This window comes from Corvus kubaryi, unplaced genomic scaffold (assembly GCF_017639235.1).
Source record: "Corvus kubaryi isolate FWS band 111438036 unplaced genomic scaffold, C.kubaryi_AGA036_p1.0 133, whole genome shotgun sequence".
Lineage (NCBI taxonomy): Eukaryota > Metazoa > Chordata > Aves > Passeriformes > Corvidae > Corvus > Corvus kubaryi.
In genome coordinates, this window is record NW_024580667.1 from 34,548,312 (window position 1) to 34,564,027 (window position 15,716).

Genomic DNA, 15,716 nt, shown 5'->3' on the forward strand with positions numbered 1-15,716 from the left:
TAATTCGTTAAATATAAAGCAAAATAAATTAATTTCTGTTCTTGCAGTTCACCAGTCAGGTTATGTTCACTGAACTGGACCCCTTTATTTTCAGAATTTTAAAACAAAAAATTAGCCCAGCTATTTCAGAACTTGACAAAAACTTGTTTGCATTTTAACTTTTCACTATACACTTTCCTTCCTGTGAAAATATTATTTTGTGCTTAGAAAGCATAATCCATTTTAGGTCTCAAAATACTTCATACATGTTGATAAACAGATATTTACAAAACCTCAGTAGTGCAGCAAAGTGTTAAGGCCACTTTGTCTTTTTGTAAACTGAGGCTAAATTCAATTGACTTCTCTAAGGTCCCACAAGAACAGTTTAACTCAAGACTCCCAACCCAGTCTTCTATATTAAACACACAAGCAAGAAAAACCTTTAGTGTTTTTTCTTGCTAGCAATTTAAAACATTTTCCAGTGTATTACCATCTTTTTGTGTGTAGTATCAGGTAATATGGGCATTCAGCCTCACTGGTTTTTTTCCAAGTCATAAATGATGAAAGGGTAAAACCCATAGAAAAATTAGGAAAATACACTTAGCAGCCAACACAAGCAACACATAGGAAGTGCTGTAGGCAATTGGGTTTAGAAGTATAAACATCACATTAGTAGACCCATGAGATAGCATGATGTAGCCACACCTGGAGAGACACTCTCCTATTCCCCTCCCAGCCCTCTAATGAAAACAAGCCTGAAGCCAAAACGTGAAGATTCAACTGTACAACATCATTTCTGGTCTCAAAGGCTAACTACATCAAACAGACATAAAATAAGCTGGATTCACTTCAGCCAAAATATGTTTCCACTTGAAACAAGATCAAGTTCTGTCTAGAAGACCTTGGGGTTTTACTAGATGCTGTAAATCTGTTCAGCAGCTGTGGGTGGCACCAGTTTCACAGAAGTGGACGATGGAGTAAGTAGGAAAAGTCCTAGGTAAAATAACTAAAAGCTGAACAATGAAACAACCATTAATCATCCATGGCTCTTTCCTGTAGGAAATATGTGCCCCTATTATCTGGATATCACAGTGAAATATTCACATTAGTATGTGGCTCACAAAATACCAAACACTTTCATTAGCAAACCATCTTTCAAAAATACTTGAAAAAACACCACAACCACAAAGAATCCCAAAAAACCAAACCATCCTACATGCAATTTTTCCCAAGAAAATGGGTTAAATAAAAAACAGATAAAAAAAAAAAGAAACACACTGAGAAAATGATCTAAATACTTGATTGCATCACAAAAGTAAATGCCTATATTCCTGTAACTCTGAGCATGCCTACATCTCCAACAGCTGTTCTAGCTAAGGGCTGGCAAGTTAGTCCTCGGAGACTGTTGATGAGGCATGGGGCACTATATAACAATACAGACAGTGGAAACTCACCTGTGGGTGCTCCACCCAAATCATAACACCATGTATTCGAACACAGGAAAGGCAAACCAGCCCTAGGCTCATGGCCTGCATTAACCTCAACACCAAACAACCTACTGCAACAAAGACTGCCACTACAGAGGTCACGTTGGCTGAAACTAGCTGAAGGAAGCTGGGTGCCAAAGGTGGAAACAGCTTGCTGGTCATCAGAGCATGTTCCAGCAAGAACCTTACAGTTGATGATTCAGTCACCCAGGGGTTGCAAAATATACATTTTCCAGTCACATCCCAGCAAATGCCAATTATAGAGAAATCCCCCTCATGAGGCTGATACTAGTCTGATCTGTGGCACAGAGCTAAGGCCCACCTCTGAATCCCTTTAATGAGCTCACACATTCCCACTCTTGTAGCTCTTCCAGAATAATTTCACTTGAGCTTCTGACAGAGCGATCCAAAATAAACTATTATTAAATAGTTTCTATGCTAACATAGGTCATTTTAGCAGAACCAGAGTGGAATGCAACTACACACAAAATCACACCTGCATACCTGGGAAGGAGGAAGAAAGAGAGAGCAAGGGAGGAGCAGCCTGCAACAAGATTCCTTCATCTGGCTCAGCTGCACTTCATCTGATTACAGTCTCAGTAACCCTGACAGTGAAAGCTGGAGTTTCTGTGAAGAGCTCCAAGCATGGTACTTTCTAGTCAGTATATACTGACTAGAATAACAATCCTGATCATGGGCTGAATAAATCACAGGGAAAACAGGGAACCCAAAATACCCCTGCAGTTGTGAAAAGAATGCATATTCTAAATATGGCTTCCAAGAGGGAAAAGAAAACAAATTAAAAGCAAAGATAAGCATATAACTCAAATTTAGCAGAAAACTGTCTGTTTGACAACTGTGACAAGCTTAGAAGAAATAACACGATTTCAAAATACTACTCTTCAGTAGTTTTTCGCACAAGAATTGCTCAATTGCTTTCAACACAGACAAAAAAAAAATGCTGTCAACATAAATAGTTCCAGAGAGCTGAAATTCTGTAGGTGGTGATCAATGTATCAATGTACTTGTCCAAACCATTAGGAGAATGTTACGGATCAACTTTGGAGTGTGCAGTCTGTCTAGTCCGCTCACATCCTCCAACACAGATTTAAAACTCACACAGATTCCAAATGCCCAGTTCTGCCATAGTGAAAATTCCACTCAAAATTACAACTGGCCTTTTTGATTTGTTGTAGCACAGGTACCTGCTCTGCACTTTTTGTTCAGGAGTATTTTTCAAACAGAGCGCAGTCTTATTAATAAAGATGTGCTTCTTCTCTGGCCACAACCCTGCCCATTAAAAAATACCCATGACATGGAACACCTTCAAAAACAAGTCAGATGCAGTTTGGGTAAGTTAACAACATGGTGAAGAATCCTTGATGGGACTGTAGTAAATCGTATGCTCCACAGTGCTCAGTCCCCTCTAGAGGGAGGGCTGAGTCCACTAACTGCTCTAAGGAATGGAGAACACTGTCCAAGACACTGCAAAATCCTTCAACCTCATTCTGCTTTTGCTTCTTTAATTTTTCCTCTGAACGAGCTGTATGATTCTGGGGAAAGGGTATCATTATCAGGTTTAGTTTCTTCAGAAGTTACTTACCAGCAAACATTTTTGCATTAGCTTGTCCTTACTTGGCCTCAAACAGGCAGCTTTGCTATCATTAAAGCAAGTAGATCTAACAGTATATATGTATTGAAACCAAGACACATTCAGTAAGAACCACACTCAGCCACCACTTGGAGAAAATTCTAAGGCTTGACTTCTGAAGGATTCATAAGTACCCCATTCATGGCAAGAGAAAGTGATCTTCCCTGTACTGAAAAGTTTTCTTAGCTTCACCATTTAAAATCCAAAAAATCATGCCTTAATCTAGTTTTACAGATGTGTGTTTTTTCATGTAACCAGACTCCGCTGCCTTCTCTGCCCATGGTAGAAGAATACCTGTGACTGTGTTTGGTTACCACTCCAAAAATGAGTTAATTTTTTTCAAAGCAGAAGTGTATTTGTTTCCCTAACAGAGCACAAAAAGAGATGGATGACCGTGTCTGACTGCTCAATGCTATACTTCATTTATATATTTAGTTAAAATAGTCATATGTCTTTTCTATTAAGATACACAGACACCTAGTACTAAAAAAAAGTACTTGCAATAGGAACAAAACATTAAAAGACTGTTCAAAAATTGGATTCCTTTTCTTTTTAGCTAGTAAGAGTATTTTACAGGGAAGAGGAAAAAAATCTCAAATCAGAGCAGGGAATGCAATAGCAGTTTGATAATCACTGCTTAAATTAACAATTCCTACCCTTATTCTAAGTACAAAGTAATCCATTGCTTCTCTCAAGCAGTACCAGACTACTTAACTTCCTATGCTGGCCAGTAAAAACTACAATCAAGGCTCCTCCTCATTATGCCCAATTCATCTTTTTTTTAGGTAACAGTGGCCTTTGAGTGTCTGTTCTTCTCCTTATGCCATTCACTATGAAGGATATAACTCCTGGAAGGAAATAAAAAGGTGCTTTACTTTCCCCTGTAGATGCATAAGGCAAGCAGTGACCCAGCCTTGCATATGCTATACATTACAAAGCTGTTATGCTTGCCCTAAGTGTCTCTTTCTTTTTCTTTTTTTTTTAACACCATATGGTACTAATTATCTTTGTGGGTACAAATAAAAATAAAGACTTCTTGAAACCACATTTGATTTATTCCTGACCACTGTAAAATCAGTAATAGAATACACTGTCAAACCACTGGTATGGAATGTGAATAATGTCTATCTTGCACTATGACTTCCCTCACATACAAACATATATGCACCTATACTACAAAACATGAGGCGAGGAGAGTTATGCTGAAGTCAGGATTCCCTGTATACAACCACTGCTAACACCAACTACACAAGCAAGCTTCACAAATTCAGTTAATTGTAATAGAAGGTCTCATGGCACTGACAATGATGGGCCAGAGGACAAGAAAATCTAGACATCCTAGAGGAAAAAGCATACCATTCCAAAAAGCCAAAGAAGTGAATTAGCATTTTGACATGGGCTACTGCAATGGCTGGTCAATTAACAGTACTGCCTAGCTTACTGGCGGCTACTATTCAAAAAAATGGGGGAGTGGGGGTATAAAAGCACTCAAAAAACCATACTTCAAGAAAGGTGTTGATTCTTCCCCCAATTACCTTCCACCTTTACAGTCTGAAAGTGTTTTCAGAATTAAGACTCTAAACTATTAAGGTTCTTCATCAAGGTAGCAAATTACTCACAAATCCACAATATTTTAAAGCTCTGTAGCTGAATATTCATATTGTACCAAAGTGCTTAGATTGCTTCAAACGGGCACGTGGGAAATTTGTGATGCTCAATTTGTGGTTAGTTACTAATGCAGCAACATTTTGCATTAATGAAACTCCTGATGTGCATTAATTACTGTACAGGCTTGTAACACATTTTTGCGCCTATTAGTTTGCTAATAGTTAGAATAAAAATAATCATGTACGACTTGTGCGAGTAGGGAAATGTAAGCCACAGCTCATTTGAATTTAGAAAAAACAGACTATATTAAGAAACCATGCAGTTTCTCACCAGTTATTCTTGTGCATGAGAAGATGCCATTAAAGAAATGTATCAGCACATCTGAGTTCCTAGAAATGAACTTACCTTGGAGTCCCTAGAAATCGCTGTGATCTCAGTTGTTCAGCCACATACAAAGACGCTGCTGTTGCCAGTAGTTCTCTTCTTTCAAGATCTGTCAGCTTGTGTCCTAGTTTTCAAAAAGAAGTTTAAAAAAAAAATTAGATACCACAGACCAACACAGACACAAAAAGTAACAACTACCAGTAAAGACAATGCTCAGTCCTTACACGTGAAAGCTACATTTTTTCCTCTAAATTAAGACGAGGCGTAGCATAGCAGACGCTCTGAGTTTCAGAGTTTAAATTGCATGTTTTCATACAAATCAGCCCAACTGCTAACACTGGTATCTCTGTTAAAAACAATTTGACAACTGAAAGAAAAGAAACTGAATGATGCTGCAGCATCTTGTTTTCATTACTGAAATGTCACCAGTTGACATATTGTGCCTCATGCTGGTAAGGAATCCATCTGTACATTAGAACTTATTCAAAATATAGAACACTCTCAGTAATTTATCTGAGGCAAAGGCAACAGATTTTCCCAACAAAAGGGACAGCGCAACAGTATAAACCCCAAAAATAAATAGGGATAATGCTACTCATCAGCCCTGGGTCATTTAGTGTCATTTGTGTAATCGTTAGATCACAACTAAAGGAGTCAAAGTCATGTTTGACACTTCAGAAACAGAAAGTGGCTCAAAGCAGTCTATAATCTGAAGGCAGGCAACCTGATAAATATTTGGCAAAATGACACAACTGGGGTGATTGGAAGCAGGTTTTCTCCCAGTCTGGGCTTGTTCCAGATAGTGAAGGTTAAATAGAGATTCAACTGTCCATTCAACAGGCTAAAAGAGCAGAGTGCCAGAACTCTGCTCTGCTCATCTTTAGGTCAGAAATCACACAACACAGATTTGGTATGAAAAGGTGGCAAATACGTGGCCAAGAATGATGCCAGATTCCAGAGAAGGGCCACCAAGATGAATAGAGAAATGGAGCACCTCTCCTATGAGGAATGGCTAAGAGAACTGGGATTGTTCAGCTTGTGCCATGGTTTGACACTGGCCCGACACCAGGCACCCACAAAAGTTGCTTGCTCACCCTCCCCTGCCACAGCTGAGCAGAGGAGAGGGGAAAAAATTAACAAAGGCTTCATTAGTTGAGATAAGGACCAAGGGAAAAAAAACACTTCAAGGGCAAAACAGGCTTAACTTAAAGTTACAAAATGAATTTATTGCTAACAGAATCAGAGGAGGATAATGAGAAATAAAATAAGCCCTTAAAAACACCGTTTTCTCCCCAGCCCCTCCCTCCTTTCCACTGACAGCACAGGGAGACAGGGCATGGGGGTTCAGTCAGTCTATCACCATAATTTCCTTCTGCTGCCCCAGGAGAGGAGTTTTCCCCTGTGAGGCTGCAGGTCCCTCCCACGGGAGACAGTTCTCCATGAACTTCCCCGGCGTGGGCCCGCTCTCAGGAGCAGCAGCCCCACCGTCCCTGCTGCAGCGTGAGCCCCTCCCACGGGCACACAGCCCTCCCAAAACTGCTGCACCGTGGGTGTCTCTTTCCATGGGGTGCAGTCCTCCAAGGACAGGCTGCTCCAGGCTGGAAGCAGGGCCCTCTCTCTCCACGGGGTCTCCCACTGGATCACAGCCTCTTCCAGGCGTCCTCCCGCTCCGGCACGGGCACCTCCCGCATGGGCTGCGGGTGGATCTCTGCATCCCCCATGGATCCCCCCATGGGCTGCAGGGGCACAGCTGCTTCACCATGGTCATCACCACGGCCTGCAGAGGAATCTTGGCTCCAGCGCCTGGAGCACCTCCTCCCCTTCCTTCTTCCCTGACCTTGGTGTTGCCATGTTGTTTTCCTATACATGTTCTCACCTCCTCTTCTTCTCTGACTAGAATCCAAAATCTTGTGACTTTATTTTGATTTTCTTCTTAAATATGTCATCACAGAGATGTTACCAACCTTTCTCACTGGCCCAGTTTTGGCCAGCAGCATGTCCATCTTCAGAGCTATCGGCTCTGCCGGACATGGTGGAAACTTCCAGGAGGTTCTCATAGGAGCCACCTCTGTGGCCCCCCCACTACCAAAAACCAGGCCAAGCAAAACCAATACAGCCTGGAAAAGAGAAGGCTTCAGGGTGACCTAACTGCAGCTGTCTAGTACCTGAAAGGTGCCTGCCAGAAAGATAGAGTGAGAATATTTACAAGAGCATGTAGTGAAAGGACAAGGGGGAATAGATTCAAACTAAAAGAGGGCAGGTTTAGATGAGACGTTAAGAAGAAGTCCTTTACTGTGAGGGTGGTGCAGCACTGAAACAGGTTGCCCAGGGGTCGATGCTCCATTCCTGGAAGTCCCAAGATGGATGGTGCTTGAGCAATCTGGTCTAGTGGAAGGTATCCCTGCCCATGGCAGGGAGGTTGGAACCAGGTGATTTTTAAGACCCTTGAAACCCAAGCACTCTATGATTCTGTGAGAGTGAGCACAAGGACAAAGTACTTGGTCCACAAGGCAGGGGGAGGAAGTTAAAATTGACATAAAACAGGACAAGAACTGCAAAACTGAATTGTCATGAAGAAAAGAGGCAAACTTTATCCTTCAGATTTTGCACAAGTGAAAGCAAGAGTGTCTAACAAGCAAGGGAGGAGGATTGCACAATAAAGTTAAAAGACAAAGGTTGAGACTGAAAGACTTTGCTCAACTCAGTTACAACACAGCTCTCAAAAAGTGCTTTGTGTGTACATATCATAGCAAATGCAATCATCCAGAACAAGCACAGATTTCACATGAAAGGATGGGGGAAGAGCTTCAGAAGGCTGTGTCTCCCAGAGGAACTCTGCCCAGGGGGGCATATTTGCTTCCAGTCCTGCAGCAGACAAACAGTTACACAGACCCCTTCTATATCTCCCTCCCATCATCTCAGTGCTATGTAATGTAAATTCACATTCCCCAGTACTGGTTACTAGCCAGTGACAATTTCTATGAGCAGCACAAAATAAGACTAATGAGATCCTCAAGAAAATCCAGAATGGAGGCTGCTGTAAAGGACTGGAGCAGACTCTACAGTAACAAAGCCACAATTTCAAAACAGGATGTCTTCTGCACAGATCCCATCATTCCACTGGGCATATTAAACAGGGTAAGGTAAAGAGGCTACTTAGAGTCCACCTCAGAAACGCAGTCATGCCACAGTGATGGAAATACATTCAATAAAGTCCAGCTAACAGTACAAAGAAGTTGTCTCAGGCCAAAAAATGTAAATTTAAAAATAACAAAAGTCAGAAAATCTGCATCGATCTCTTTTTAATTTAGTCCACATTAACATATTCTGGCTGAATATTACTGCAAGTTCCTTTGCTCAGTGTTTATTTTTTTTATCTGCCTTGAAATGGAAACTGTCTTCACTTCAACAAACACATGCAGAAATAAAAATGCTGAAAGGTTGAGAACCTGGCTTCAGAAACAAACTCAATTTTTCCTTTGCCAGTCACCAGAAAAACTGACTGCAAGACAAAATTCAAAAAACACTTAACTTCTGTACTATTTGTACATATACACACACATTATATATATATATAAGCCTTATGTAATTATACATTGCAATAACATCAATTATCCAGACCTGAAATGTGCCAATTTTCCAGTTGTTTACACACAGTGAAGAAACTCTGAGATTGCTTTTTCAAAATACTGAATCTAAAACTGTTGATTTGTTTACATGTCTCAGCTAAAGGCACATCACAAACCTGCCCTAAAGCCTTTGCCTTTCAGTCCCCCAGCCAACACTCATGACAAGACTGTGTGACCAAAACTGCATGTTCCCACCTGCTTCAACACACACTGTTAAAATCAACTCAAATAAAGGAACAAGGTAAAACTAGAAAGATCCCATGTCAAAGGTTTTATTGCATGACCTCCATCTTGGATGAAATAACAGCTTTTTTGCTTGCTGTGCCACAAAAACTATTTTCTCCCCGTATCTTCAAACAAAAATCAAACTCCAAACAGCAAACAAAAGTCAGTAAGTTGAAACAGGTTAACAACTGATCAAGAGTCACACTCATTGCTTCATGACTACGAACATGAAAAAAAATATTTATCCATTTGTCACTATTTACACCAGTTGTGTCACAGACGTGGCAAGCAGAAAGCCAGTTATGCTGTAGTATCCAAAGGAGGATTTCTGGGAGATAATATAAACTGTTAACAGAAACATAGCAAAATTAGGTTTTGGTTGCTGGCAATAAAAATCCAACCCTACCACGGAATGTCCTTAGCATAACTTTGGAGGCCTACCTCAGAAGTTTGATTAAAGGCTGCTTCCTAAGGATGGCAATTTACCTTTATTACACAGGACAGACTGCTGTCAGTACTGCCTTACTTTGCTGAACTCCAGTCCCACTTCCCTTGCTGTCTGCTTTTGCTTTGCTGCTATGCTCAGCTGAATTCTAAACAGCTTTGAAGTCAAAGTTACAATTACATTACTATCTTTGGAAATACACAAATGTTCCAGATAGTAATACTTTTGTTTCCCATCAAGGATTATTTCACTTCAGAAGCTACTCCTCAGGATTTCAGTGGGCTGTCTTGAGGAATAAATTAATATTCACCATCAGATATAACAACACAGCCTTTCACGTTCACCATACAGATTGATTTGAAGAGTAACAAAGCTACCTCTGGAGCAGTTGTCCAAGTGATTCCTTGAAAGGGAGTGAAATGAGTAAGTAGCAAAGGTCCTCCAACTCCCAATATAGGAAGTTACACCACTGGTCTTCCCTGCTCTCATCACTGCAGACTCCTGGCCTACACAGAAATTTCACCTCCACAATAAAACATGGAACTGGTAGCTGCCAAATCTCTCTGCTTAACCTGGGATATACTTCTGCATTATCACTGAATTATCAGCTGAATTACATAAGGTAAATGCAGAACAGGAAGAATGGTTATAAAATTAAGTCATAACTAAAGGAGTGGAAGCAGTGTTGTTCATATTATTTAAAACTCGACTGCACACATCTATTACTACTAAATGGCAGAACCCTGGTCGGAAGGAAGACAAGAAAAAAAATATTTCTCTCTCATTTCCCTGATGTTATGATTGCTTAAATCAATATTATCTCAGTATCCCCCAAGCTGAGTCAAAAAGGTTCATGCAATTACTTTACATAACCAACTTCAAATTAAATTACATAAAAGGTCATTTTTCCTATAACAGTCTCATTTGCATTTTGTCCTAGAAACGTGTTTCCTACTATCAATTACAGGGAAAAAAAAACAAAACAAAACAAACAAGCCCTGGTTATGTGCCCCAGTCAGTTACTTAATACTTGAAGAGTGATTGTTTTCTTATTGGGAAGAATAAAAATTAAAAGCATAATGGGTAAGATAAAAAGTACAATGCATAATTCAGATCAAGACCAATGTAGACAAAGTTTATAACATTCCTAGGTTCTGTTTTAGGTCAAGTTTTTCCTAGTGGATTTTGAAGTTAACCATTACAGATGGCACATATACCAAGTAGGTTGAGGCACAAAACAAAGTTGAATGTTATTAAATGGTTTAATTTCTTGTGAAGGCGAGCACAGCTTTGTTCCACACAAACAGTCATGGTAAGAGACAGGCATAAGCGTAAGCAATCTCAAACCATTCAGAGTAGTGCAGAAGTGTATCTCAGAGAACTCACGCCCACTTCTAAGATGGATGCTATAGTATACAGAAAGGAAGCCTCTACTAGTCTGAATTATAAAGGAAGTAGTGACAGACTAAGAAGTGGTTTTTTAGCCTCAGCTGCCAGAAAGAAGAAAGCAAACTGTTAAGTCAACCTTTATAATCCAGTAGCTTCACAAAGTTAAAACTAATATTAGATTCCAATGCAGAGAAAATGAATGGAATTAGCAGCAAGCATCGTCCATCTTCTAACAGTGAGAGGGGAAGCTGCATTCCCCCCTCCAACTAATAGCAAAAGCCTCCAGACCTAAATTTAAAAGTCTTAGCTGCAGTCCCAATTCACCTAAAAAACACCTTTGCTCAGAATCATGGCATGACTGAGGTTGAAGGGACCTTTAAAGTTCCTTAGTTTATTCAGTGTGAATAAACCCCTCCCCACCAAGCGATCTCAACATCAAATTCAGAATAGGTTGCTCAGAGATTTGTGCAGTGAGACCTTTAAAATCTCCAATTTCTGACCCCTGATTCTTGCTGTGCTGCTGTGCAACTCATTGAAGAGCTTGGCTTCATGTTCTTGGGAACCCCCCCAAGGTCCTAGAAGGCTGTCCTTAGGTCCACTTTAAGCTTTCTCGCTCCCAGGAAAAACAAGACTGGTTCTCCCAGCTTCTCCTTACGGGTCATCTATTCCAACCCCAGTACCACCCCTGTGGCTCTTCACTAGACTTACTCAAGCTTATTGCCACCTTTCTTACATGTATGAGGAGGTTAAAACTGGACACAGTATTCCAGAGATTGTTTAGTAAGTATTAAGCAGAGAAATCATTTCACCCAACCCACATGATTATGATAAACACAACATGTCTAAAGGCCTTCACCTCACACACAGTCTCTGGAGCCAATATGCCATTTCAGAGGAGAAGGGCTTCCTCTTTATTCCTTTCTGCATTAAAAACATAAAGGACTGTCCATCAGAATTTCTGTTCTTCCTCTCCATTCAAATGAGGCAAACATGCCAGAAGAGGGAAAGTAAATGATTCCTTTTCTGGCTTTTTTCCCCTCATGTATTTTGGGATGACTTTTGTGATATTCTCCTGGAAAATGCCCCATCTTTCACTGGCACAGGATGTGTCTCCCAAAGAGACTGACTGATTTGAGACATCATTTAATAACCAGGAAGAGTGGAACATCAAGAAAAACTCAATATTTTAAACAAAAACCAGGAAAACATTAACTGTGAGACAGTCTGAACCGCAATGACTAATCCCATGAGCAGGGTACTAACCTAAAGATCCTTTATTTGTTCTTTGTCCAAGACTCCTCTTGGATCTTTGTGAAAATAGAGATACACTTTCTGTGCCTATAAAATAGGGATAATACATAGTAAACTTCTTTCTCATCAGGCAGATTAGGAAGTACAGAGGCTTCCCAGGTTGTTTGGAAGCTGTAGTAGAATGGTGTATCTGACTCCTGCATGGTTGAAAAACATTTTTATTCTGCAAGCAAAGTGCTTGGAGGCCACTCTAACACAGGTGTACTAGTGTCACCTGACCTAATCAGTGTTCCTGCACCCACCCTCAGATCTACACGCCTCCCAAAACATACATGTATGTTCAGAGCAACAACCTACTGCCAGCCAGCATTCCAGCCAGCCATCCCTCACATGGACAAAAAAGTGGCATGACAGCAGCTGCTTTCCCACACTAATCAAACTCTGCACAAGGTTACTTTTGGCACAGCTATTATTTTAAAATAACTTGCAATGAACAAATTTCTTCTGGTAGTGAATGTTTACTTAAAGATGGGGAGAAAGAGTTAAACTCTAATCATGAAAATTACTGAACATGCCCATTCTATATGCAATTTGAAGTGGGCATCACACAGGTTAATGGAAAAGTAGCCGAGATACGTTTAATAATTCACTTTTTCTTAACTTAAGAGTAAAGGTCTTCTAATAAAGGATTTATAATGGAACTCATAAAATGAGACTGGAAAACAAAGCATCTCTTATTTTACTCTTAAGTAAGACTCGATATTTATACTTGAAGAAAAATGCACAGAAGAAATGGGCCAGTACTTCATGCAGTCACCAGAAAGAACACAGCTGACATTCATTACTTACCATCAGTGTACATCACCAGTGGCAATTGTGCAGTTTACAGAAGAAACAATGGATTGTGCTTGAGCATTAACTTTACATACATCTCTGTTGAAACGTTTCTATTTCTTAAGTTTTCCAAATTTAAAACACCTCTGGTATGGATTCCTACTGTTAACAACAGCACACATTTCTACGTATTTCCAGATCCATGTTGGCTATACATTGCTCTGATTTTTCAGATTGTCACAGCTCTTTTTTAACAGCTATTCATCTTCTATAAGCAATAGTAAGATATATGAAGCTACTTAATTTCCAAATTCTCCTAGCAAAGTTTACCCTGGGTATTTATATTAAAAAGTTAGTTGAAGTGATTAAAGAAATTAAACGTAAGTTAATTTTTGTCTTTGCTTCTCTTCCTGAGCTTCTACCTGTCATCTGCCCGCCATCCTTGCTTGCATTCAGCAGTTCCCATTTGAGTCCTTGGATTTGCAGAAACATTTTTCAGTGGGTACTTAAAAAGCTATCCGCAAATTCAAGTAATCAATTTTTTTTTAAGCATGAAGGGTTTGATCCAGTGCAAACTACATCATTAAAAGGGTTCTCAATTACTTTGGTGAGCTTTTAATCAGTATTCATGAGTAAGTATTCTTGATCTGAAGTACAGTACCATAATATGTTCCTTTATTTATCATTAAGAAGGCTAATGTGTGCTTTTGTTTGATACATGGAAGGAGATGAGCAAGACTTTTCATACAGCAGGAACAAAGTCTAGGAATTTCACATGTGCCAATCATTAGTTTCGATTATGAACTGCCACAATATCTGTTCTTGTGTCTTCTGGTGTCCAGAGCAAAAGCATATCTTTAAGAATCTGTTAATATAATACTACTGTTTGGTTTATGTTTTTATTGTTCCCAGCTGTGTGCCAGGTGAGGCTGCCTTCTCACAATATGATACTGGAATTCCAACATCTTGCATCCTTGCCTTTTTCCTCCATTCCCCTCTCCCCATTCCCAGTCTGCCACTCACTTTGCACATCTACTGAAGTTCACCAGATTCCTTCACAAGCTAAATCAACCCAGGAACTTACAAAAAAACTACCCCAATAAAAGCAGCAACAGTAAAAACATGCAGATTTCATGGTGGTTAAGAGATCTGGATCTACTCAGGAAAAGGACTGAATAGTCCCAGAAACATCAGAGAGACAAGACATGAGATTTTGTATTCAAGTGTCAGGGAAGGGAGAAAGACCAACTACAGCAGCACCAAGCCTTCAAGAGCAGCTTCAGGAGCAGATGATCAGAGTACCCTGATCATTTTCAATGCTGCTGGATGAAAGCCAGCTGAGTTACCCAAAGATTAGCTAAGTACCCCCTAGCAAAGACAACAAAGGAACTTTTCAGCTTGAAGCATCACAAGCCCACTACCACTCAAGGTGGCCAACACCTGTTCCTGTGGTCTCAGTCAGGAGCCAGGAACAAGCAGGATGCATTAATCCCACATGTAGGACAGTATCACACACAGAGTTGTCAATGACATCATGATATCAAGTAGTTCTGGTGAAGAGAATAGTCATCCACACACTCACACACTGAGTCCTGAGGTAAGAAAAATCTGTTCTGCTCCTTAATGAGACTAGAATTTGGCAAGGTGCCAGTCATATCCAGTGACTGCCAATCTGGCAGTGCTGCCTCCAAAGTGGGATGAGGATTCTGCCACATTGGATTAATGATGAATGGGGGAAAAGGAATCTCCACGGGATTCATAAAGGACCCATGAATGATGAACTATAAATACTGTCTTTTTTTAAATAAGGAAGATGTTCTGCCTGATGAATGCCAGCTGAGGTGAAAGACCTGTATGGAAGAACTGAATCTCTGACCACACAGGCCAAGAAAGCATCTACAGCAGATTAGCTAAGAGAGAAGTCAACCTTTCAAAACCTGTTACTTGTGAAAGGAAACCAATCTATTTGTTTCCTTACATTTTTCCAGCAACCATTGGTAAACATTTTTGAAATTGAGTAGTTTGGGATGTTGTAAAGAAATAAATTTGTGTTTATGTTAACGTAGTGTATGAGTTAACAATTTCAAAATGATGCCCATTACTGTGTCTAATGAGTATTAAGACCAGGGTACTGAAATACTCTGATAAAATGCCAGATCCTCAGACAAGGCTACAGTTAAAACAAACGGTGCCAAAAGGCAATTCTAGAGGTGCTACACCAACTTACTGAAGAAGCAACAGTGCTGAGTAAAAAGAAATCTTATCTTACTATAGTTAACAGTCTGTCTGTAATGAAGTACGATAGCACAGCAGAACTGAATTGATGTTTCTTTTACATATTTCATATCACCTACAAATGGTTTTTCTTGACTTTGGGTGTATTTAATTTACTATTTTATCACTAGAAATAACGTATTTTGCCTTCCTGAAGATAAAAAAAATTAGCTATTTCAACTTAATGCATTATTTAAAAACTCTAATTGTGTGTATACACAGATATATTTGAAGAAAAAGTAAAGACTGGTGAACATGTCAGTCTGAAAATATAAAGGAACAATAATCAAAAACAACACCACTCAAGAAAAGAAACATTTCCAAATGGAACAAACCTTTAAAACCATCAGGATAGACTTCAGGAAGGAATTTAGTGCTGATGTCTCCTTGAACAAAGCGTGGATGGACGATCACTTCTCGCAGTAAAGAAATATTGTGAGCCACACCTGAAAACAAAAAAAAAAACAAATCAATACAAAATCAGGTGACATTAATCACAAATTACAGTAAGAAAGGACTTATAAAAATATGAACTCTTTCTGGAAGAAATACTTGTTCAC

The 15,716-nt window shown here is 39.7% G+C and overlaps 1 protein-coding gene across 3 annotated transcripts in view; it reads right to left on the reverse strand.

Moving 5' to 3' along the window:
* Positions 1-15,716, reverse strand: part of PCCA (propionyl-CoA carboxylase subunit alpha) — a 272,415-nt gene that overhangs the window by 122,921 nt on the left and 133,778 nt on the right. For all 3 annotated transcript variants that reach the window (XM_042042942.1, XM_042042930.1, XM_042042953.1), the window contains exons 17-18: positions 15,492-15,602; positions 5,131-5,233 (exon numbers count right to left, since the gene is read on the reverse strand). In XM_042042942.1, the coding sequence (XP_041898876.1) occupies positions 5,131-5,233; positions 15,492-15,602 (214 nt within the window). The remainder of the gene's footprint in view (positions 1-5,130; positions 5,234-15,491; positions 15,603-15,716) is intronic.